The following is a 26289-nucleotide window of genomic DNA, read 5'->3' as shown; positions in this document are numbered from 1 at the left end:
CCTCCCACCCCCGCTTTTATCCCCAGCCCCAAACCTTCAGGATGGGACAGGCCTGAAATATAAATCTAAACAAATAGATCAATCAGTAAATGAACATGCAGTGCTAGGAATTTGGGCCATTGAAACTTTAACCGCTACTCACATCTTGTATCGGACAAGTTAATATGAAAACAGCCCAAAGAGTAAGTGAAAGTATTTGTTATCTGTGAGCTTAAGTGCCAGATGAGGGATTTATAACCAAAGGAGCACTTTCCTGCCCAAGCGTGATGAACAACAAAGACACTGACAGTATTAAGTGCCCGGAGTTTCTCTTTCCTTCATTGATTTTTATTGCGTTTATTGTTCTGCTCCCAGGCATATGTATTTTCATTTTCCATTAGTATAGCCGATAGACCCACGGGACAGCCAAGCTGCCATTTCATTAAAAATGGCTCCTTCTGCGCATCGCACGGCCTGTGATTATTAAAAAAAATAAAAATTAAAAAAGGGGGGCTGATATTTGTTGTTAGGCCTCACAGCCATTAAGTTTTAAATGCCATTCCAGTTTTTTTATTTTCATTAAATAGGATTTTCTTTGTTAAATCCTTGGATTGAGGTTTACTCGGTGCTCCCCCTTTCAATGTTTGGATTTCTGTCTTTTTTTAAATACTTGGCTGTCAAAGAATGTAAAGTCTCCCAATTCATTTTTTTTTCCGGAGGGGCAGGAGAGAATCAAATATAGAGTTTGTCAATACTGGCCTTGCTCACTTGTATCGCAGAAGGCTTTCACGGCCGGAGTCACTGGGGTGCTGTGTGGTTTCCGGGCTGTATGGCCGTGTTCCAGTAGCCTTTTCTCCTGACGTTTCGCCTGCATCTGTGGCTGGCATCTTCAGAGGACCTGCTGGCAGACAAGCAAGTGGAGTATAATATACCTGTGGAATGTCCAGGGTGGGAGAAAGAACCGTTTGCATTGGTTAACAAGTGCAATGGGTGCAATTAGAAAGTGTGATTTGCATGTGTTAAATGGAATCCACCCATTTTAGCTTATTTATTTATTTATTTATTTATTTATTTATTTATTTATTTATTTATTTATTTATTTATTTATTTATGAGATTTATAAACCGCCTCACCCCCGAAGGGCTCGAGGCGGCTCACAAAATGACTGCACTTTTAAAACAGCAGATCAACAAAACGTTTCACAATACAAGAATGCAGCTTAGTTAGTTAAAACTTAAAAGCTAAACAGCGATTACAAATTACATACAAGTTAAAAACAACAGAGTGCCCGATCTAAAGGCAAGTGGAGGGAGGGGATAGGTAGGACCCAGGATGGAGACCAGGGCCCAACCAGGTGGAGACAGCAGCCTCAATGGGGGGCGATAGAACTGCGGCCAGCCCCCCCGAAGGCCCGTAAGTAACAGTGAAGTTGCACAATCAGTTAGTGAGGGCATCTGCATAGTAGTTGCCTGGCATTTTAATAGCTTTGATTGCTTCCTGCCTGGAGACATCCTGGGTGGGGTTCACTAACCAATATCTTGATTCTAGTGCTTCTTAGTACTGGTAGCCAAACTTTGTTTAAGAAACCGTGAACATTTTCAACCCAAAAGCTGGCAATCCTAATCATGTCCAGTCCCTCCCCTCTTCAAACCACGCCTTCTCTAGACTCCGCCCCCAAATCTCCAGGCGTTTTCCAACCTGGAATTGACAACCAACCGTGGGAGGGTCACCAGACCGATTATGCACAAGGCATCTGTTGCGTGATGGGGACAAATGTGCAACATCACAAGGTTTCCTGTATGGACATAGTTCCTCAAGCCCCACTTTCCCTTTCTTTTCTCCCCATGGCAAGCTAGACCACTTCTAGCACGAATTTACTTTTGCTTCCCAGTCAGAGTGGGCACAGCTTTGCTCCGAACCTGTTCCTTCCACCCACAGCCAGTCCGCCTAGTCTCACCCCCAGTCCCTCATTCTACTTTACACACTTGCCCTTTTCCTGTTGCCAACTCCTTCCCGCTTCTGTAAATGTTTGTATCAATACATCAATATAGCAAACACAGAGAGTTGACTTCTACAAAGGAACAGCATGTGCAGGGTCTTTTTCTAGCTCTACCCTACCTCCCGCTCTTTGCTTCTGCCCTCTCTGATAATCGGGAGGGCAGTTTTAAAATTTGCTTTCAGGCAACTTCTATTTTAAAAACAGGCCTCTCTGTCTCTTGCAGCAGCAGCAGAGAAAGAGAGAGAAAAGGGGAAGGGAGGGGAAGAGAATATCAGAGAGATCTGTGCCTTTAAGGCTGTTACTGGGTGGTTAAGCAGCAAAAGGAGAGGCTGGCTGAGACTTCAGCAGGCAGCTTCAGGGCAGGCACTGGGCTGCCTCTTCGTGTGTAAACAGAGAAATGCAAGAAGGTCCCTCTGCAAACTCACTGCACAGAGAAGAGTCCTGAGTTAAGCGTTCTCTGCATTATCGGCCAGGAGATCCTGTTCTTATTTGTACATAGGGCCCTGACTAATAGTCACAAATAAATGGGTCAAATTAGAGATCCTCAGAACAATTCATCATCATCGTAAACATGAGATCACCCCACGATCTAGTCAAATCAGTATTGCTGCAGAAATTTAACTTTATGGCATAATATGTTAATATGGGAACACAATGTTGGGTCTTCAAAGATAAGAAGACAATATGACAACAAAGAAGTAAAACTAACAAATGCCAATACTATAACTAATGGTATATCTCTTTTATATGTACCCAGAGACTGTCAATCTTGTATGTACTGCTATTTTTATTTTGCTTGCTATTTTATGTTGAAACCTAAATAAACTATTTTTTTTAAAAAAAACTTTATGGCAAAAGGAACCTAGTGAGTGTTGCTGTTCTTTTTCTGGCCATTCTTCTGTTTTTCACATGTTTGTCCAAAGGCCAACAAACATGGCCCCGAGGCCCTTTTGAGTGACAAGGGAACAGCCATCCTCATCTAGATCAAGGGGAGTTTTAAATAAGCTGGTCCTGGGAACAGGGTAGGTTTCAATGAAACACCAGTCACTGGAGGAACGTTGCATTGGCTCAGGGGCTGCATAGCTCATTTAACACAGTGGATAAGTCACTGCAGCTAGAAATTGTTGGAAAACAAGGAAAATATTTAACCAAACAGATGCACACACATAGGTATGTCTGGTGATTTTATGTCACCTGCAAGCATTTGGCTGAAGGTTTTTGGGTTTTTCTCTTATATTTGATATAAGTTTGAAATTTGATAATGCTGAGAATCGGTGGCATATTTGCCTAGGGATGAGGGGTGCCCTCTGTCCCCGGGCGCCATTAATCTGGTCACGTGGGGGCGCAAAATCGCGCCCCCCGCATCATCAGGAAGACGGTAAGGCAGCAGGAAGTCCTGCTGTCTCATCATCATCTTTGGGCACCCTCGACCCCACCCATGTCATCATCGACATGGGCGGGGCCAAGGAAGCCTGGGGACACCCCCCCCCCTCCGGGCGCCATCTCCCTTTGATACGCCTCTGCTGAGAATTTCTGTCTCTGGAGCAAAATGTGTGGTGCAGAGGAAGTTTTCACCACTGGAACCAGAGGAACTGTTCACCACTGAGGAAGTGGACAGGGCTTCTGGTACTTCGTGGTTCAAGCTAGCCATATTTGCAAAACTCTGCCCTTGTTTCTGTTTCTTGGTCACAGTAAAGTTGAACGAAATTTTGGGAACTGGTTTTTGTACACTAGATGGTGGTGTGGGAAGTGTCATGAAGTTGCGGCTGAATCACTGTGACCCATGGGAAGAAACATTTGGAGCTTGTTTGCCATTGCCTGCCTCTGTGTAGAAACCATGGACTTCCTTGGTGGTCTATCTCCATCCAAGTATTAACCCAGGTTGACCCTGCTTTACTTCCAGAATTTGACAAGATAAAGCTAGGCTGGGCCATCCAAGTCAGGGTGTACAATAGATAAGACCTGGGAAATATGTTGACGTTTCAGACTTTGCAGGTCCAGAGATTTTCTCCAGTGAGGTGTTGCGCTAGAGGGTTTAAAAACACAACACAGTTTTTTAGTTGGTGAGAATAATGCGTCTTCTTTTTCCCTGGCATATCGATCCTCCTCCTTGTGAAGATCCCTGAACCAACTTTGTGGAATCATTGGGAATAGCAGAGAAACTCTTCAGACAAGTGCTAAAACATGGCTGTAGTACTGATGAGGGGGCCTGTGCTTGTGTGTCTTTGTGGGATTAAGGTTGTTTAGCTGTTGGATCCATACCTGATTAGCACCCTGAGGGAACTCAACACAGCATTACACATGCTGAATTGTGTTTTTTTTAGTTATTCCACTAAAACAAGTAGAAGAAACTTTCCCAAAAGACACTTTCATGTAAGAGGGGGGAAAATCATTTCAGAAAATCCATAGCCAAGTACCTGGTGGTATGTACAACAACTGTGGAAGCTATAAAAGACTGGTATAGCTATACCAGTCTGGTTTGGTAATTAATATTTCAGATTAAGAACTGGGGGACACTGATTTGAATCCACATTCTAAGTGTCAAGAATATGCATGTATTTATTACAAAATAAAATCATCTTCATATTATAAGACAGCGGCAGACTTTAATATGGAGAACCGGGTTTGATTCCCCACTCCTCCGCATGAGCAGCGGACTCTTATCTGGTGAACTGGATTTATTTCCCTGCTACTTCACATGAAGCCTGCTGTGTGACCTTGGGCTAATCATAGTTCTCTCCGAACTCTCTCAGACCCACCTGCCTCGCAAGGTGATGGTAGCGGGGAGAGGAAGGGAAGGGGTTTGTAAATGAGACTCCTTACAATTGAGGAAAAGTGGGCTATAAATCCAAACTCCTCTACTTCTCTTTAAGTACATTATGGTGCTAACACTAAAGGCAAAAGGAATATGTGTAATGTACATTTTGGACAAAGACCTGACATTTAGACACATGCACATATTTATTGCTGTTAAATATACTGTTTGAGATCTGTGTGAAAAATTCAGAATCACCTAATAATATTTAGCACCTAGAGGCGGCTAGTATTCACAGTGTAATGAGGACCATGCACAAGTTTTTGTAGCTGTGCCTATGTGTCGCTTGCATAGGTTATAACGCTTTGGAAAGAGTCAAGATATTTTGTGCAGATGGCATTATGGCATATGCAACTTTGATGTGAGGTTTCTGTGGTTGGAAATGTTAGGTTGCTGTTGAACTTAGAATCGTTTGCCTGTTTCAAAAGTGACCAATAGCTAAGATTGGCATTGTGTATCCCAGTGATATTAAAGTCTTTTGAACTCCCAGTCTGCAAGCTAGAATCAAATGCCAGAGCTTTTCGTTGTAAAGTACAATAAATATGCAAGTGTCGAGTTTGATCCATCCAACTTGTTTACTCAGTCTTCCTAAATTCCCTTTACTGCTGCAGTCCCCATTTGAGATGGCTTTTTTCTACATACAGTCCCATCAGCTCCACCATAGCCTCTTTGGTGGTCAAAAAAGTTGACTTCTTCCTTTTTCATTAGCTTTCCTTCATTGGAAAAGGCACTGTCCACCGGAGGAAAACATCTTCCCCACTAGAATAGATCTGCTAAATCCAACCTTGAACTGGCTCATCTTAAAAATAATGAGATGAGGTGACCAACACATTCCACTTTTCCCTAAATTTACAACTGGGGGACAGAGGTGTACGGTCAAAATTTTGTTGTGCGATTTGGGCTTGTACGACTTTGTAACTTGGCAACCGAACTTTGATCCCTGCTTATGATCTTGTGCGTGTGTGTGTAGAGGGAGGTTATGTTACCGCACTACTCAGGATAACACTTTCCGTCCCAGAAGTATCCCGCTCTCGGCAGCGCCCAGGAACCCAAGCAAGACCCGACACGGCTCGGATAAATAAAAGTGATTTATTGAGATGCTGACCTAAGTGTCAGCACCTCCCTTCTGCACAACAACTGCCTTGCCTAGCAGCCTTACAACCCCTTAAGTACACTTTCTCCCGTCGGGGGCCCGGGAGACTCAAAGACAGCCCACCACCATTCATTAACAGAATTCAAAACAACCAATCATTCATTTGCAACATGCAGGAACCAATCAGTGTCTGGTAGGCATCCCCTTCTTGAGTTTTGCGCCAGAGTAGGGCGAGGCGATGACGTGTCCACTGGCGGGAAAACACAAAAGGTTTCCCCAGGTGTCCGGCGTCAGGAAGCAGAGGGTGATGACGAAAGCTTCCTTATCTGCCTGCTGACGGGATTAGGCAGGGCGAGGCACTTCGACTGAGGTCTTCCTTTGTCCGCGTGCATCAGGAACCTTTACACGTGAATAGGATGTGCCCAGGTGGAGCGGAGATGGCTCTCTGCCTTGGGCTAAGGAGGTTCCATACAGTCACAAATACAAAGACACTTACAAACCTTATTTTACTATCTAATACAGGTAATTTCTATCTAGCTAGCACAGAGAACAGGACAGCTTTTAAACCCTAATTCGAACACAGTCCAGAAGTGGAGGAATTTCACTTCTGGTTCCGCTATCAGTTATGTCTCAATGTCTCAAAATAAGGGTAGAGAATAGGGTCCGCTCTAGTGGTAAGAGGGCAGAGCACACTTGGCAGCTGTCTGAAAGTTGGAAGAATTTCCCAAAAGAGGAGCAATAGCCATGTGTCTGCACAGCAACCTATAAAAAGTATGCGATCCAATTTGGGAGTAGGAAGGTAGGGGAGGACAACTCTTTTGTTGAAAAGTATTACAAAGAGAAAATGTATGTTTCCACTTCTGCTAGTTGTAATATACACCATGGCTGTTAGTCAACCCCAGAAATATAGGCAAGTTCTTGAAAAATTCTTAATGAACTATAATTAGTAATATACTTAGTAGACTGGGGAGCAGACTTGGGGGGATTGTTGGCGAGGGTGTGACATCACTTCGAGGAAAAACCCAGAAGTGGCATCACAACTCTCTAGGAATAACTGGAACGTCTCTGATAAAACCATAAAGTTTTTGACAATCACTAGAAAGGACTGGCATCACTTGCAGGTTTTACCGGAAAGGACATCAGGTCTGTCTAAGAATCACCAATTGATGAAATGTCATACAATTGACAAAGGCCCTTTCCCCACTTTGGTCCTTTCCCTCTATGCCGCGTGCTGTTCTCAGCGCGCAGCATCCCAGGCGCGCGCCCGGCCGTCCCCACGACCCCAAGCTCTGCGCGGGGCCATCAAAAGGTGCCGTTGAGAAGAGCGCCTGGGATGCTGCGCGCTGAGGGGCGCGACAGCAGCAGCTTCAGGGCGGCTGCGCTGTCGCCGCCCCTCTCAGTGGGGAGTGCCGAGGGACCCCGCGCTACTCTCCTCGAGTAGCGCGGGGCTTAAGGGAAGTGGGGAAAGGCCCAAAATGTCATATAATTGACAAAATGACCATTTTTTCCCCTCCCACCTCTTCACTCCTGGTAATAAACCATTAAGTCAAGTCTGAGACTTCAGGTCCCCTCAGAAGCAGAACCGAAAACTAAATTGATTTGAAATTTAGTTCCCGCCTCTGCTTTTACATCTGGGTCTCTCTTTATTGACGGGACCCGCAGTCTTCCCGTTTGGGGAGGGTTTTAAATTTGGGTCTCACTGGGCTCCTTTGACTTTTAAATTTTGTCTTAATCGCTGGTTTTAAAAGGGATTTAGTAGTATATTCGTATTGAAATTTCCTTGTTTAGCTTTGATTTTGTGATTTAGCTGTATTATGATTTAATGTTGTTGTACACCGCCCGGAGGGAGCCCTTCGGGGATAGGGCGGTATAGAAAACCAAACAATAAATAAAAATAAAAAATAAAAAATAAAACTTTTAAAGTGTGAAGCGATATCAATCTATATCCATAAATCTTATCGATCATGAATATTTGTAAAAAGTGAATAGGACAGTGGTGGCGAACCTATGGCACGGGTGCCACGGGTGGCACTCAGAGCCCTTTCCGTGGGCACGCGCAGAGTGCCCCCCTCACACACACAAATTTAGGCTGGCCTGGGCCGCTGGGCTCGATTATTAGCATTAAACCTAAGACCTAGTTTTGGGGGAAGCAGTGTAAGGAACCCTATTAAGCGCTGTTAAACCCCACTGATTTACATGGGAAGAACTAAAGCACAATCCTTTATCTGGGAGTAAGCTCAGTTGCTGGCAACGGGGCTTGCTTCTGAGTAAACCCTCCTAGGGTCGTGATTCACCCGTTGGAAGAGTGGCTTGCTTGCTTCAAAGCAAAGCCACCAACTGCCACCAAGCTTACTCCTGAGTAACGCATGCCTCGGAGCCAACTGTTTTTTCTAAACGAAAACCTCAGTATTCAGGTTAAATTGCTGTGTTGGCACTTTGCAATAAATAAGTGGGTTTTGGGTTGCAATTTGGGCACTTGGTCTTGAAAAGGTTCGCCATCACTGGAATAGGAAATCCTTTGTCTATTGCCCACTTGTGTAACATCGAGAACATAAGGAAGTTACTTTTTTAGTATTATATCCTTTTCTGCTTCACTTCAGGTTTATTTTTTCCTCCTTGGACTACAGATGGCCGGTTCTGCTAAGCTTGCAAAAGCTGCAAGGGAAATGCCTCGTTAAAAAAGAAAAAGAAGAAGAATCTCTCAAAACAGGAGAAAGTTACCTCAGGAACGAGACATCTCCCTCAGCAGTCAGAAATACGTTCTCTCATAAAAATTTCACGTGCCTGTTGTTCTGAGAACACGTGCCTTGTTGTTCCTGAGGCTCCTGAGCATGGGAGGGTTATTTTGCCAATCCCTTTTGTTTCAGAGCATAAACAGCAGGGTTGGATTAAGGAACAGCTGCAGGGCAGAACATTGACTAGGCTCACACGCTTTGTCCCAGTGCACCTCTAATGGTTCCTGATCTCCTAATCATAGTTAAGACCTCTAGAGCACTCAGTTGCCTCCCACGCTCCCTCTCGTTCTTTGCTCTTCCTACATTAATTCTTCATCCTTCCCCTTTCTGCCATAAAGCACGGTGTGAGATTGGATCTGTGTTGAAAATTAATCCTAATCTAGGGTTATAATGTATGCAGCTATAATGTTGTGCATGAGTTTTGTGTCTACAACAGGTCTTACTTGGTCGTATGATATTCCCGTCCAGTCTCCTTTCCCCTAAACAGAAGATGCTAATAGTTTTCAAAATCTCAACTTAGTTTTTGCGCTGGCCTGGGCTTGAAATGATCAAACGCGGGCAATGAAAATGGGAAGCCAGATTTGACCTATGTTATGCAAGGACAGCAATAGTAACTTGAAATTTCTATGCCGTCTACGCTGACATGGAAAAGTAGAGCTGGAAGGGACCTCAAGGCTCATCTAGTCCAACCCCCTGGAAACAGCTTTGTGTTTCTTCTGTGGAGTTTGAGTGTGAAATACGTTGTATCCATTCTACACATTCCTTTTGCTCCACTTCATGTCTTGGGGGAACGAACTCTGGATGCCTTTACAAGGCAAAACTGAAAACTCCTCATTTGTCATTAATTTCAATCTAGGACAGGGGTAGGGAACCTGCGGCTCTCCAGATGTTCAGGAACTACAATTCCCATCAGCCTCTGTCTCCAGATGTTCAGGAACTACAGCCTCTGTCTCCAGATGTTCAGGAACTACAGCCTCTGTCTCCAGATGTTCAGGAACTACAATTCCCATCAGCCTCTGTCTCCAGATGTTCAGGAACTACAATTCTGTCTCCAGATGTTCAGGAACTACAATTCCCATCAGCCTCTGTCTCCAGATGTTCAGGAACTACAATTCTGTCTCCAGATGTTCAGGAACTACAGCCTCTGTCTCCAGATGTTCAGGAACTACAATTCCCATCAGCCCCTACCAGCATGGCCAATTGGCCATGCTGGTAGGGGCTGATGGGAATTGTAGTTCCTGAACATCTGGAGAGCCGCAGGTTCCCTACCCCTGATCTAGGACAAGCAAGGGAACCACCCTTCAAATTTTTGATGTCTTGAGGTGGGATTGAAACTTATTCTCCCATCTGTTAGCAATTGATTCTCCTAATAAACACTTAGGATAGATAAGGCAGATTTTGTCTCCTTTTGTAACTGGAGATAAAACTGAGAGTTCGATTGTTGCTGGGATTCAAAGTGGGAACATTAAAAGCAAACTCCTGTCTGAGAACAAAACGATTCCAGGCTTTCCTGGAGTTACAAAACGATGCCATTTTCCACCAAAAGGTCGAAGATCTAAGGAGCAGCAGTGGCATTGTGGTTAAGAGCAGGTGTACTCTAATCTGGAGGAACCGGGTTTGATTCTCCGCTCTGCCGCCTGAGCTGCAGAGGCTTATCTAGGGGATTCCGATTGGCCTGTACAGTCCAACACACGCCAGCTGAGTGACCTTGGGCTAGTCACAGTTAATTCCATTTGAGCAGAACCGCATGGCCTATTACCCTTATGTTCTAACGAACCCCCGAGCAAGGAGAGCTCTCACCATTGCGCAATTCAATGTTATGCCCTCTGCTCTATTAAAGGGTAGGTTTAGTAACCTAGAAAAATCTGCAAGGTTATGCAGCTGCAAATCCAATGTGGTTGAAACCCTGGCCCACCAACTTCTGCACTGCACCAGATTTGTTAAAATCAGATCCAAATATATCAATTTACCGTATACCTTTTTTCCCCGATCTGGGCTGCCAGATCTGATCAGGTTATCTTTATTGCTGAATAACTCTGACCCTGGTTTTTGTGAAGAGGTTGCCAATTTTATTATGGAGATAGCTGAGAGTATCTAATAGTATGTATCTGTTATGGTCTTTGGGGGCTTTTTTGCTTTTATTACCGATGTATTTATGTTGCTTTCCGATTATGCCAATAAAGGCTAATGTATGTACAGTTCTTCTGAGCTCTCTCAGGCTGCCTCACAGGCTGCAGGTTGTGCGGCAGGGAAGGTGAGGAGTTTGTAAGGCGCTTTTTTTGTGATGCGGGAGAGAAAGGGGGGATATAACTCCATAGGCTCCGGCTTCTTCTGTATCTTCTTGAAATGGTGGTCAATTGTGATGCAGCGGAAGTGAAAGTGTTTCTGTGTTTCTGCAAGTGAAAATAGTCCCGAATGTCTATGAGTATTGAATCAATCTTAAGCACAGCCTTTGTCAAACCATCATTCTGTGCACTATTAAACATGCTGGTTTGATGAAGGATAATTCATACTGCATCAAACAACTGTCAGCAAAACTTGTCGGCCCCCCCACCCCCCGCAACCTTAGAGCTCTTACTTTAGTTTTTCTAGCGCCCACCATTTTGTGTCTGCTTCAAGAGCCTTTGTGCTGCTGCCGCCATTTCCAGAATGTTCCCAGGAGTTTCCTCTGCTTGCAGCTAATCCAACGGCCATTTCCCTGTCAAAAGTTGAGGAATATCTTTTTTTCTGGTGATCCTGCACATGTGTCAGTTTTCCTTTTTTTCGTTTTGTTTTGCAGGGGATGTCTTTATAGCTAAGATGACACTAAAGTAGGCTGACCAGACGTCCGACTTTGGGCGGGACAGTCCCGCCTTCAAACAATTTGTCCCACGTCCTGCGGGTTCTTTAATTTGTCCCGATTATTGGGAGGCTGCCGCACTGCCTTCTGGGGCGCAAAGCAGTGCGGCAGCCTCCCGCACGCACGGCCGCAGGAGCACGGCCTTCTGGGACTTGCCGTTTCCCGACCAATCCTCCAGGCATCCCTCCCAATCTCCAAGGCACCGCGCACAACATCCCAGGCACCCTGCCCAACCTCCCAGGTGTCCGGCCAATCCTCCCAGGCATCCTGCCCAATTTCCCAGGTGTCCGGCCAATCCTCCCATGCATCCCGCCCAGCCTCCCAGGTGTCCGGCCAATACGCCCAGGCATCCTGCCCAACCTCCCAGGCACCTCGCACAGCATCTCAGGCATCCTGCCCAACCTCCCAGGTGTCCGGCCAATCCTCCCAGGCATCCTGCCCAACGTCCCAGGTGTTCGGCCAATCCTCCCAGGCATCCCGCCCAACCTCCCAGGTGTCCGGCCAATCCTCCCAGGCATCCTGCCCAACCTCCCAGGCACCCTGCACAACATCCCAGGCACCCTGCCCAACCTCCCAGGTGTTCGGCCAATCCTCCCAGGCATCCTGCCCAACCTCCCAAGCACCCCGCACAACATCCCAGGCATCCCGCCCAACGTCCCAGGTGTCCGGCCAATCCTCCCAGGCATCCTGCCCAACCTCCCAGGCACCCCGCACAACATGCCAGGCACCCCGCACAACCTCTCAGGTGTCTGGCCAATACTCCCAGGCATCCTGCCCAACCTCCCAGGCACCCCGCACAACATCTCAGGCATCCTGCCCAACCTCCCAGGTGTCCAGCCAATCCTCCCAGGCATCCTGCCCAACCTCCCAGGTGTCCGGCCAATCCTCCCAGGCATCCTGCCCAACCTCCCAGGTGTCCGGCCAATCCTCCCAGGCATCCTGCCCAACCTCCCAGGCACCCCGCACAACATTCCAGGCACCATGCCCAACCTCCAAGGTGTCCGGCCAATCCTCCCAGGCACCCCGCACAAAACTCCCAGGTGTCCGGCCAATCCTCCCAGGCATCCCGCCCAACGTCCCAGGTGTCCGGCCAATCCTCCCAGGCATCCTGCCCAACCTCCCAAGCACTCCGCACAACATTCCAGGCATCCCGCCCAACCTCCCAGGTGTCCAGCCAGTCCTCCCAGGCATCCCATCCAACCTCCCAGGCACCCCGCACAACATCCTAGGTGTCCAGCCAATCCTCCCAGGCATTCTGCACAACATCCCAGGCACCCCGCCCAACCTGCCGGGTGTCCTGCCATTCCTCCCAGGCATCCTGCCCAACCTCCCAGGTGTCCAGCCAATCCTCCCAGGCATCCTGCCCAACCTCCCAGGTGTCCAGCCAATCCTCCCAGGCATCCTGCCCAACCTCCCAGGCACCCCGCACAACATTCCAGGCACCATGCCCAACCTCCAAGGTGTCCGGCTAATCCTCCCAGGCACCCCGCACAAAACTCCCAGGTGTCCTGCCAATCCTCCCAGGCATCCCGCCCAACGTCCCAGGTGTCCGGCCAATCCTCCCAGGCATCCTGCCCAACCTCCCAAGCACCCCGCACAACATTCCAGGCATCCCGCCCAACCTCCCATGTGTCCGGCCAGTCCTCCCAGGCATCCCGTCCAACCTCCCAGGCACCCCGCACAACATCCTAGGTGTCCAGCCAATCCTCCCAGGCATTCTGCACAACATCCCAGGCACCCCGACCAACCTGCCAGGTGTCCTGCCATTCCTCCCAGGCATCCTGCCCAACCTCCCAGGCACCCTGCCCAACCCAAGAGGTTGGGAATGCACGCGCGCAGCCGCCTACCCCGTCCCGGTTCACAAAGGTGACCATCTGGTCACCTCACACTAAAGAATCACAGCTGTTCAGAGAACAGGTCCACCTCACATTAAGAAGCAGTGGCTAGACCTGTCCTCTGCAGTGGCTAGACCTGTCCTCTGCCGAATCATTTTCAAGGTACTGGTATTAACCTTTAAGGCCTTGGGACCTCCGTACCTATGGGACCGTCTTACCCCATATGTCCCGAATCGGTCTCTGCGCTCGGCGGAGGCCAACTTACTGGTGATCCCTGGCCCCTCAATGATACGGCTGGCCTCCACCCGGGCCAGAGCCTTTACAGCTCTGGCCCCTGCCTGGTGGAACGCTCTCCCACCAGCTGTCCGGGCCCTGTGGGATCTTGCTGAGTTCCGCAGGGCCTGTAAGACGGAGCTGTTCCACCGGGCCTTTGGGGAGCCTAGCCATTGATTGGGGCCCCCTCCCTCTCCTCTTCTTTTATAACATCCAGCGGATCCTACCGCCCTCCCCTAGGGGTTTTTGGGGGAGTTGACAGCAGGTGCCATCTTATATTAATGTAATTTTAATAATGTAGTATTTTAATGGGGTAGGGTTTATTTTTATTAGAGCTGTACTAATTTATATTTACTGGTTTTTAACTTGATATTGTGCTCTACTTCCATGTTGTTCACCGCCCTGAGCCCTCCGGGGGAGGGCGGTCTATAAACCCAATAAATAATAATGATAATAATAATAAGGGCTGGTCTACCCATTACTTTCAGTTGCAGGTGGACCAGCTCTTCATGGAGGACAGGTCTACCAATTACTTAGACCTGCCCTCCGAACAGCTGCGATTCTTTGATGGTGTCGTCATAGCTATGAAAAAACTTCCCTAAAAACAAAAAAAATGAAAAAAATGACACGTGCAAGGGATTACCAGGAAAAGCAAACTTTATTCATCAACTTTTTATAGTGAAATGGACATCGAATGATCTGCAAACAGAGGAAACTCCTGGGAACAAATCTGTATGCAATACTGTCTCAGCATTTTCTTACTGAAGTCATTTTCCACCCTTTTGTTAAATTGTTGTAAACTTTGCTTGTTTATCCACTGGGCTGAAAGCTCCTACAAGCCTGCCACCACTTGGTCGGGCATTAGAAAAATGTGGGTTAAAGGGTTGTTGCTCTGCTGGCATGATATTGCTTCTGGCATGAAGCCAGAAAGCTGCTGTATGGGCTGACTCTTAACTATTGCATCAGGGCAATTCTCTAGGAAACCAGAGAGTTTCAGTGGAATCCTAGAGAGTTGCCCTGATGCGATTACATCACTTCCATGCCTGTTCCAGAACTGATGTTGCATCTTTGAAGCAATGGGACATGATAGTGGGGCACCTAATCCAGCAATCTTTGCAGAACCATCGCAGATATGAGCCTGGTCACTCTCATGAACACCCTAGATGTGATTTGCATCTCTCTGCCCTCCCACCGGTTGCCAGAACTCAACTGGCAACCCTGTTGCTTACAGATGTCCCTTTGTGTTCAGCAGGACTTACTCCTAAGTAAACGTATCCTTCTCTCCCTCCAAATAATAGTGTTGTAACTTCATGACCCCCTTGTAGGTAGATTTGGCTGGGAGAAAAAGCTTTGGCCAAGGGCACTCCAAGAGTTTTGGATCCAAGCAGGACTTTGAACCCGAGTTCCCTGCAACAGCTGTCAGCACAGTGCTGGCTAAATTCACAGAAGTGAGATCTGGGAATTTAATACATTTTATTAATTAGTTTCGGATTATGTGCAGTGATTTGGATTATGCGCGCCGATAAATTACTACATGAAATGAAGTCCCATGTGTCCTATCGTTGTTTTAGGCTGAATGTCAGCAGATTAGTAAATTTTTATTAAAAAATATGTTTTGCTTCAGCTGCTGGTAATTAAAAACAGCATATTGTAACGTGTTATTCTCTCCAAACGTGTATAAAAACAAAAGCCTCATTAAGAAGAGCAGGGATTATCAGGATATATTGGGGCTGTGTGTGTGTGCTTGCGTGCGTGCGTGCGTGCGTGCGTCCATGCGTGTGTGGCTAATCCAGCAATCTTTGCAGAAGTTCCACAGATTTGAACCAAGTCACTGCCTGGGTAAGGGAACTCATGGACACCTTAGATGTGCTCCTTCAGTGATTGCCCAATGCAGTGTTTGTCCCCTGCCCTTGTGTTTCCTGCTTCTCTCTTGCTTCTTCCCCAGAATATCTCTTCTCCAAGTAAACAGCTGATACTGGCTTTACTCCCCTTCATTAGAGTAGGAGGAAGTGTCTGTCGAGTACCAGATGGTCTTCAAAGCTCTGGTGTTGACCTTTAAGGCCATTAGCGGTCTTGGACCTGCATATCTGCAGGACCGCCTCTCCCCTTATTGCCCTCGAAGACCCCTCTGAACCGTGGAGGGAAATTTGTTGGTGGTCCAGACTCCCGGCCCCGGGGATGTTCGGCTGGCAATACACGGGTCAGGGCTGTAAAAGCCTGGGGGAACGCTCTCCCTGGTGACATCTGGGTCCTGCAGAGTCTATCTCAGTTCCACAGGGCCTGTAAAACATCAGACCTTTCTGCTGGGCCAGCCAGACATCCCTTATTCTAAGACAGTGGTGGCGAACCTATGGCACTCCAGATGTTCATGGACTACAGTTCCCATCACCCCTGCCAGCATGGCCAATTGGCCATACTGGCAGGGGCTGATGGGAATTGTAGTCCATGAACATCTGGAGTGCCATAGGTTTGCCACCACGGTTCTAAGATCTTTTCTGGTCCTCTCTTGGGTACGGCACGCGCATCCCCATGGGGTTTTCCCATGTCCCCATGGGGTTTTCTTCAGGCCATCTGTTTGTAATACGTTTTTAAGTCTACACTATTTATAATGCTAAATATCTATTTTTATATTATTGATTGTATTGATGTTTTCATATGTTTTTTATTGTAAGCGGTCCTGAGTCCCCCAGGAGATTAGCGGGATATAAATTCAATAAATGAATAAATATTAGGGGAAACGGGGGTTTCTATCATAGATGGATTGTTAGCTCGGGACTTCCTAACATGTTGTGGAACCTCCCAGTGCTCTGTGGTTGGACCCAGCTCTTACGGCGGCCATTTTGTGATTGGTCCCACCACTGTGGTGGCCATTTTGCTATTCTATCCCCCAATCTATTCTCAGAATTCCAAAAGAACCTGCAAGCTCAACATGTTTGGGGACCCCTGTGCTTTCTTGAGTTCTGCGATGGAAGAAAGATGGAATTGTAATGAAATAAAAAATAAGCAGCCTGTGGAAGGGAAAGGGAGCTGGAATCATCAACAGGCCCTGCACGTCTCTTAACAGTTCTGTATCTTTCACACTTTTCAGAAACCGTGCACATACAGAACAATGTGTACGTAGGCTCCATATGCTCCAGTTGATCAACACCTGGAACTGTGGGTGGAACCAATGGACCCAGTACTGCTTCTGCGAGTTTATTTTCCCCACATGTATTCATCTATGCAGAACTAGGCTGTGCCTGTCCTAGAGATCCTGGATTAAATGTAGCCAGAAAGGAATGATGGGAGAATATGCAGTAGCAAAAATTAATGACCGACACCATCTCTCTTACAGGAAACCTGAAGCTATGTCTTCTGATTCTAAACCAGCCTTTGGACAGAGACCATTTCCATCATGTGTGGAGCAGAGGTAATAAAAGCTTTGCAGATCTCCCTGTTTGCTTAATTGGAATGAATTTAGGCCACCTTTGTTCTTTCTTTCTGTCCTCTGTGGAGCAGCTATGGCTAGTTTTAAGGGTCTTGTGGCGTAGTGAGGTTAAGAGCTCGTGTATCTAATCTGGAGGAACCGGGTTTGATTCCCAGCTCTGCCGCCTGAGCTGTGGAGGCTTATCTGGGGAATTCAGATTAGCCTGTGCACTCCCACACACGCCAGCTGGGTGACCTTGGGCTAGTCACAGCTTCTCTGAGCTCTCTCAGCCCCACCCACCTCCCAGGGTGTTTGTTGTGAGGGGGGAAGGGCAAGGAGATTGTAAGCCCCTTTGAGTCTCCTGCAGGAGAGAAAGGGGGATATAAATCCAAACTCCTCCTCCTCCTCCTCCTCCTCCTCCTCTTCTTCTTCTTCTTCTTCTTCTTCTTCTTCTTCTTCTTCTTCTTCTTCTTCTTCTTCTTCTTCTTCTTCTTCTTCTTCTTCTTCTTCTTCTTCTTGGGAATCTAGGACCTTGTGATCACTGAGGGGGCGGGAGTTGCATTATTTCATTCTTCAGGCGAGAATACGCAAGTGTGAATATCCTCCCCAGCCCCCCAGCCCGCTCCCAACTCTCTAAACACAGAAAGTTAGCCTACCAGGGAGAAAACTTGGCGAGAACTTCTCTCCCTAACATTTAGCTTTCTGCATGAAGAGAATGTTTGGTCCAGAGAAGCAAACAGTCACACAGGACTGCTTGCGGCCTGAAGCACCACAGACGAGACACAAGGTTCGCACTTCACTGAGGACCAAGCCGGAGAAAGGCACCCCTGTGGCATGATATTGCAGTTGCGCTCATTATAGGCAAATGCTGCATTCCTTCTATCAGGGGTCCCTTTATGGACTGAGTGGGTAAAAAAAACATTTGTGGGAGAAATAAAAAGCCTCCCAGTCGCCTGTGATCCTTGAGTTTGTAATAAACTGTAATGAATCAATGCTGCATTTAAAGTTTAAACGAAATGTGTTTTCAAAAGGTCACCAACAAAGTATGCTGGTTTAATTACAAGAGAAGAGCGCTTGTAACCTTTTATCATCAACAGAGGGTTTCTCTCTTCCTTTCTCTCTCTCTCTGTTTTTTGTCCTGCTGGAGGTTTATATGATTTGAATAAGTGACACCGAGCTCAGAGCCTTCAGATATATATATATATATATATAAGTCATGAGAGGCTCTCAGCTATTTCCTCTTTCCATGGGAAAATCAATGCCACGCAAGAATTCTCGCCTTAAAGATTCTTAACATATTTCAGTGCAGCGCCAAAAGCCTCTTTCCAGCAGTCATTTATTGAGTTTCCAATAGCCAGGCAAAATTGAGAGTCGGGCTGCAGCAGGATTTTCAGTGTGATTAAAAAAACAATAAAACTTGGCTTGTTGCAAAAAGAAGAAGAAACTGTTTTCAAGAACGGGATGTGGATTTTCTAGGGCTGTTTGGGTGTGTAGGTTTTGCTCCTAATGTTTCGCCTGCATCTATGGCTGGCATTTTCAGAGCCAGGTCCTTGCCTTAGGAATGCCCTCGAGGACCCATCACAGGAGGTGGTGATGGCCACTAACCTGGATAGCTTTAAAAGGGGCTTGGACAGATTTATGGAGAAGAAGTCGATCTTTGGCTACCAATCTTGATCCTCTTTGATCTGAGATTGCAAATGCCTTAACAGGCCAGATGCTCAGGAGCAACAGCCGCAGAAGGCCATTGCTTTCATATCCTGCATGTGAGCTCCCAAAGGCACCTGGTGGGCCACTGCGAGTAGCAGAGAGCTGGACTAGATGGACTCTGGTCTGATACAGCTGGCTTGTTCTTATGTTCTTATGACCCCTTGGCACCTACCTAATACTACACTCTGTTTCACATAAAGATGTTTGTTCAGTCAGTTGAGGGGCATCAGTTGAGAAAATTGTAGGCGTCTGCAGTACAATATAATCCTGAACGACTATGAGAATTATCACTCATTTTTATGCATTGCCTTTGTCAAAACTATTACTTTGTGCATTACTGAACATGGTACTGCGCTACAAGAGCATTTATGTCAAAATGTATTTTTACTTTCAATGGGGTTTGAAAGATGGGGGGAGCCAAGCTAGGTAGCTACTAAAACGGATGGAGCATTCTACAACAAAGAAGGTCCGGCATACTTTGTTCTGTGGCGGAAGAATATACAATCTATTAACATCTTTCTTTGAGAGAGCATTGCTGACGTCGCAGCTGCCTTCTGCTGCTGTTAAAGAGTGGTAAAGCTAACTAACCACCATATTCAAGAATGAGCTTTAAACCAAAAACTATGTGTCCTCTGTTATTTTCATTGCGCTCATCCTAGTAAAGTAGAAGTAAAATGGGACTCTGCAGCAGAATAGCACACCCGTCGCAGGTTAATGTGTCACGTTAAATTTGCTTCAGCACTTGGCGAACGGCAGATGCGATACACACTTTCCCATATTCATAGAATTGCATGCCATGAATGCTGCCGCCTATATCTTTAGCAAGGGTGTTTTTCTAGTTGATTTTCTTTAATCAGCCGACCAGAAGGAAGGCTGGGAAAAGAGCCATAGTTAGGAGTGGCCAACCTATGGTGCTCCAGATGTTCATGGACTGCAATTCCCATCAGTCCCTGCCAACGGGGCCAATTAGCCATGATGGCAGGGGCTGATGGGAACTGTAGTCCATGAACATCTGGAACACCGTAGGCTGGCCACCCCTGGTTTAAGTTATCTTTCCCTGGCAGGTTGCTAAACCATTAGACCAGTTCTGTGGGTGGTATTTCCATGAGTTTCACTGAAGCAGAGTTTCAAGTAATCAGAGGGATTGGGGCCATGGCTCAGTCTAGAAGGTCCCAGATTCAGTCCCCATCATCTTTACTTAAAAGCTCCAGGTACTGATGGGTGACGTGAAAGACCTCAACCAACTTACCCACCAATCCTTCCCTGGTGCTGTGCGGAAGTTCCAAAACACTGCGTGGAACTGAGCCACCCAGGAGAGCTCTCCCTGCCAGGTTGCCCCTTATCTGTGTGGCACCAATACGGTGGCTGCACACGCACACAGCTTACAGGGACCGCAGCCTAGCCCCCTGGAGAGCCAGTGCCAGTCTGAGGCCCCTCCCGCACATGCAGAATAATCCACTTTCAATCCACTTCCACGATTCTTTGCAAGTGGATTTCGCTGTTCCGCACAGTAAAATCCAGCTGCAAAGTGCATCGAAAGTCAATTGAAAGTGCATTATTCTGCATGTGCGAATGGGGCTTCTGACAATATTGACCTTGATGTCAGGCTCTCGAACGTGGAAATAACAGAGACTGTAGGAAAGTCCTAAAGCAGTTTATTTCTTACAATGCGTAGAGTAACGATAGAAAGCAGGATCTAAGCTAGAGAGCTTAGATCCAGAGACTATATCGTTCAACCCCCCCTCCCCCCGTTTCGCCCCACACCAAATGTCCCTTACAGTTTCTATAACATTTGCACTACAGAGCTTCAAAGAATCTGGGAACCGTTCACACCTTCTTGCAGATGAGCTGGCGCCAGGAAGGGAAGAGGGAAACAGGAAAGCATTTACAGGAAAACATTTGCAGTTCCCACACAGCAAGACATCTAGGCACTGACAGGCATGGTCCTGATGCTTAATGGACTCAGGATCTGATGCAGATTAAAAGCCACATCTGGGGAGGGGGTTTAATCCACCGGTGAAAGTGACGTGCAGTCGCACCAGCGGATTTGCCCACCCTGCGGTACTTTCCCTAGCAGAGGGGAGAATCTGCCGGTGTGCGGTCTTCCAGATGGTGGGACGCAGCACGGGACATCATGCCAACATAACTGCACCCCTGCCACTGCCAGCACAGCAGGGGCATAACCGGGTGTGTGTGTGTGTGTGTGTGTGTGTGTGTGTGACATTCATCAGCTCCCTCATAGCCATTAGTCTGATTATGTTGTAGAAAAAGTGGCATAAGTCTGTTCAGTCCAGTGGGGGCTTAATGGCCGCCTGGAGGCTTTTCAGCATTGTAAGTTTCCCCATGCCCCTGGGAAGCCTCCTTGGGAGTGACAGGGAGGTGTGGCGTGGTGTGACCAGATGCCTGGCCCTCGGATGGGGCTGAAAGGCAGCTTCATGCATTCTGTTATGAATAGGGTTGTAGGACATTAGAAGCTCAGATAGGCTAAATAGCTTCTGCATTCAAAAAAATGGTGTCAGAAATCAGTTATTCTTATTTGCATGAGAAGAAGAGGAAGAGGCGTTTGGATTTATACCCCACCTTTCCCTCCTGAAAGGGGACTTGTGGCTTAGAAGCTCCTTTCCCTTTCTCTCCACAACAGACACCTTGTGAGGTAGGTGGGACTGAGAGAGTTCTGAATAACTGTGACTAGCCCAAGGTCTCCCAGCAGGAATGTAGGAGTGCAGAAACACAGATAAGCCTCAGCCACTCAGGTGGAGGAGTGGGGAATCAAACCTGGTTCTCCAGATTAGAATCCACCTGCTGTTAACCACTACACCACGCTGGTTCTATATATATCTAAGTCTTTATATTGGTTCTTCTGGTGGTGCATAATCTATGGAACTCCTAATTGGAGAAGGGAGGTTGTTGAACACGGGACATCCAATTTTAGGCCATGGAAAGTTGTGTTGAGATCCCATTCCTTCCACATGAAACAAAGGAAGTGTCCCTATCCCAAAGTAGACCATCGGTCCATCAAGGCCAGTAGCTTCTTCTCTGACCGGCATCATCTCTCCAGGGCCTTGGGCTGAGAACTTTCAAGGCATTACGCGGCCTGGGACCCTCGTAACTTCGGGACTGCATTACCCCATATGTCCCTACTCGGTCTCTGCGCTCAGCAGAGGCCAATCTGCTGGTGGTCCCCAGCCCCTCAATGATGCGGCTGGCCTCCACACGGGCCAGGACTTTTACAGCACTGGCCCCGGCCTGGTGGAACATTCTTCCTCCAACTGTCCGGGCCCTGTGGGACCTCGGTGAATTCCTCAGGGCCTGTAAGACCGTGTTGTTCCACTGGGCCTTCGGAGTGTCCAGCCGCTGATATGGTGCCCCCTTATTACTCTTTGCCCTGGCGCTGTTACATTAGAAGCTCAGATAGGCTAAATAGCTTCTGCATTCAAAAAAATGGTGTCAGAAATCAGTTATTCTACCCCTTCTTGGGGTAGGTTTTAATTGGAGTTTATGGATGCCTCTTGTTTATTTATTTATTAATTGTTATCCGCTGTTTTATATGAGTTTTTAAGAAGTTTTATTGATGATTAATAGGATGGAGCCTATGTATTGTATTGTGTATGATTTGCTCCTGCTTAATGTTTTCTTGAATTATGTTGTTCACCGCTGGGAGCCCTTCGGGGATCGTGAGGTATAGAAATTGAATGAATGAATGAATGAGTGAATGAGTGAATGAATGAATGAATGAATATTAAGTTCTCCCTCCTGTTTTTAAGTGGAAATGCTGGGTACTGAACCGGCGACCTTGTGCATGAACCTTGTGCCTGCCGAGCTGGTGTTCTTCCTCTGAGCCATCATCCCACCCCCTGTCAGTGCACCCACCGTACTGAAGTACCGTGCCTACACCAGGCCTGTATGAGCAACGATAGGCCTAATTCTGTGCAAAATGCTGAAACCGTAAAAATAAAATATTTTTGTTTGTTTAAAGAATGGATGATTCTGTATTATTTAAAGTGAATTTTTTTTAAAAAAACATTGAATCATTAATAGTTTTTTTTCGTGGTTCTTTGAAGTGCTGAACCCCGCTGATCTTTAGCTCGTAGTAACAGAGGCTTGCTTTGAAGTACTTGAGGAAAAAAAACCTAATAGATGATTACAACAAAAAAAATACATTTTTCTTAAAGGAGGAGACCGCTGTGGAACTTTTTGCTGTTGAACTTAAACACGTCTCTTTAGGAGACTTGTATTATCACTTGCATAACATATTGTTGGGATAATATATATCCTGTTGGCATCAAGATTCTTTTGGAAAATGTTCTGAACTTGCTGCTTAGGGGATTTTGATTGTGACCGGTGCAAAAATTGAGCAGAGAAGGGTGTAGCAGAGATTGACATTCGAAGTAGCTTGTTTTCATATGTCTTGGATACTGCTGTCAAACACTATGTTCCTTTGACTTTGGACATAGATTAGCTTCCCCGAAACCCAAAGGATTCTCAAGAGAAAAGGATGCTTATGAAAACGTCAGCCCTATGGGGTGTATCTCATGCATTTGCAGTGGTGGTGAACCTTTGGCACTCCAGATGTTATGGACTACAATTCCCGTTAGCCCCTGCCAGCATGGCCAATCGGCAGGGGCTGATGGGAATTGTAGTCCATAACATCTGGAGTGCCAAAGGTTCGCCACCACGGTGCTAGAGAGAACACTCTACTAGAGGAAGAAGACTTCTATTGCTGCAAAACACAGGGGGAAAGGGCTCCTTTGTCAGTGTGGTGTAGGGGTTAAGAGCGGTGGACACTAATCTGGAGAACCAAGTTTCTTTCCCCACTCCTACGCATGAAACCTGCTAAGTGACCCTGGGCTAGTCACAGTTCTCTCAGAACTTTCTCAGCCCCACCTACCTCACAAGGTATACGTTGTGGGGAGAGGGTGGGAAGGAGTTTGTAAGCCACTCCTTATAGTTGAGAAAATCCAAACTCTTCTTCTTTCCGTTGGAGGAAAGCTCTTCCGCTAGCATAATGGAGCTACAGAATCCAGCTCTACATGGGGAGAGTGTTTGCATTCTCATCTCAGGGCACTGGCTGTTTTGCTCTACTGTGTAAATGTAGCTGCCTGCTTGTTATAGTAGTTCACAGCGGTGGGCTCTAATCTGGAGAACAGGGTTTGATTCCCCACTCTTCCTCATGAGTGACGGATTCTTATCTGGTGAACTGGATTTGTTTCCCCACTCCTGCACATGAAGTCTGCTGGGTGACCTTGGGCCAGTCACAGTTCTCTCAGAACTCTCTCAGCCCCACCTACCTCATAGGAGTTTGTGAGCCTCTTGGAGACTCCTTAGGGTTAAGAAAAGTGGGGTATAAGTCCAAACTCTTCTTTTTCTGCCTTCTTATGTGATACTTTATCTATTGATCTTGATGTAGATGGTCAGAAGTAACCTACTTCTCCCTTTTAACCCTCTTCTACAAGCCTTTTCCTAGTCCCCATAACAATGCTATAAGAGTTGAGTGCAACTCACCAAGTGTGCCACCAGCGATACGAACCATCTCCATGGTAGCTCCAAATCTTCTTGGTCATCGCTGATGCTGGCAAGAAGACTCTCTGTACAGTTGGAGGAGTTCATTTGGTGAAATATTTTCACATATCATAGACCTTGCCTAGACCAGCTGCTGCGCAAAAACAGCATTTTGCAGTCTGCATATGGGGGCATGGCTTTCATGTGAATTGGCCACAGCAGCTAAGCTCCCAGGGGACGGGGGGGGAAGCACCGGGCACACGAATTTGGGTCACGTGGGGGGGGGGCGCAAAATCCCCCGGCCCCTCCCCTGCCCCCCGCCCCCCGTGGCACCCCCCCACACACTTATTTTAGAAAACCAAGCAGGTTGGAGAACAGGCCTTCCTGTTCTGGTGGAAACTACATGTAGTTCTCACCAGAACAGGAAGGCCTGTTCTGCAGCCTGTTCAATTTTTTAAAGTAAGTGTGTGTGGGTTGGCGCTGCAGGGGGGGCAGTGTGATTCTCCCCCACAGTGGCCCCCCTGCTGCCCCCTCTCCTTCCTCTTGCATGCCACCCCTCCCTCCCTTCCCTCCCCCTTCGCTAGGGTGGGTGGGCCATGTGGGAGTGGGAGTGGGGGGGCGCCGACATGGGGGGGAGCCAGAGTCCGCACCAGGCGCACTCTGGCCCAGCTACGCCTCTGATTGGCCACATCATTTTACTTCCTCTTCTGTTACTACATTTCAAAGATCTTGTTCCCATAACCACAGTCTATTAGAACTCCACTACAGTGAGAAGTACAATTATCCCTTCACGTCGCGACTTTCCCCATTACGGTTTTGATACATGGGAATTTTTTTTGGGGGGGAGCTTTGCAGAAGCCGCAGATGACACAGAAAAAGTTTAGAAACTCAGAAATGCATAAGATATGTGTATAGTGTAGAATAATATCAATATATTCTATCTTCGAATACCATAAATATACAGAATTTCTTTTTAAAAGTTAAAATAAAATTTAAAAAAACTCATACATTCCCTGATATGATGGGAGGGCCAAAAAATTATATGCAGCTGGCCAGATCTCAGGTGGCGGTTTGCCCGTAATCCCAGTAACGTGGAAGCGATAACTGTAACATAGAGTACGTTGTAGGTAATGTAATTTCTTGATTAAACAGTAGGGTTTTTTTTAAAGAGATGGATCCAGTTGTTGATTTATGCAAATCCTTGAGAAAAGCATACAGCATCTATATTTATACCACCTCTGGCTTCAGACTAGCAGTTTTATCTGCCTCGTTAATAGCTGTTTTGAACATGGATTGCCATTTTATGGGCGTTTTGCTCCTCTGTCAACAGTAGACCTTTCAGAAGTCTGATTGTTTTATCGCTTTGGCGCTAATAAATGAAGGACTTAATCATGGAATGTTTAACTAGGCTATAATAGCTGCAACTTTATTGAGCTTCTTGATTGATGGAGTACCTCTCGTACGTACGTTGTCTCTAGAAAACCTTTCAATACATTTTAATTGAAAGAGGCTTGCCCATTTATTTGCTGTTCTTTCGCTTGAAATGGCTGACTATTGCATCCGCAAGGTCAGACAATTAAAATATTGCAACTCACACAACTCCCTCGTTGCTGGTGTGTTGGGTCGGAAGGGAAGGGGGTTCTTTTCCTCACATGAGCTCCAATATAATGACAACAACAGCAAGAATAACAACAACCACCACAACAATAGAATGATCTGTCTTGTCTAAGGTGACCAGATGGTCACCTTTGTGAACCGGGATGAGCGGCCGCGCGCGCATGCGCATGCAGTCTCAGGAGCACAAAGCCTTCTGGGGCGCTCCCGTTTCCCGCCCTGTCACAGGGCGGGAAATGGGAGCGCCCCAGAGGCCGTGCGCTCCTGCAGCCGCGCGGAGGCTGCCGCACTGCCTTGCGCCCAAGAAGGCAGTGTGGCAGCCTTCCAAAACTCGGGACACTTGAAAAAACCCGTGGGACGCGGGACAAGTTGTTTCAAGGCGGGACTGTCCCGCCAAAAGCAGGACGTCTGGTCAGCCTAGTCTTGTCAAATGCACTGTTATGAGGAGGCCCGGTGTAGCTCAGCGCTATGGCAATTCTCCACTTGTGTGAAGTC

General features: G+C 47.0%; 1 protein-coding gene across 1 annotated transcript in view; it reads left to right on the top strand.

Moving 5' to 3' along the window:
* Positions 1–26289, top strand: part of TPK1 (thiamin pyrophosphokinase 1) — a 303106-nt gene that overhangs the window by 50642 nt on the left and 226175 nt on the right. The window contains exon 3 of the mRNA XM_048510448.1: positions 16903–16977. Within this exon, the coding sequence (XP_048366405.1) occupies positions 16903–16977 (75 nt within the window). The remainder of the gene's footprint in view (positions 1–16902; positions 16978–26289) is intronic.

Source organism: Sphaerodactylus townsendi, linkage group LG11, assembly GCF_021028975.2.
Source record: "Sphaerodactylus townsendi isolate TG3544 linkage group LG11, MPM_Stown_v2.3, whole genome shotgun sequence".
Lineage (NCBI taxonomy): Eukaryota > Metazoa > Chordata > Lepidosauria > Squamata > Sphaerodactylidae > Sphaerodactylus > Sphaerodactylus townsendi.
The sequence above is the reverse complement of the archived record's forward strand: the minus strand, read 5'-3'. Positions and strand labels throughout refer to the sequence as shown.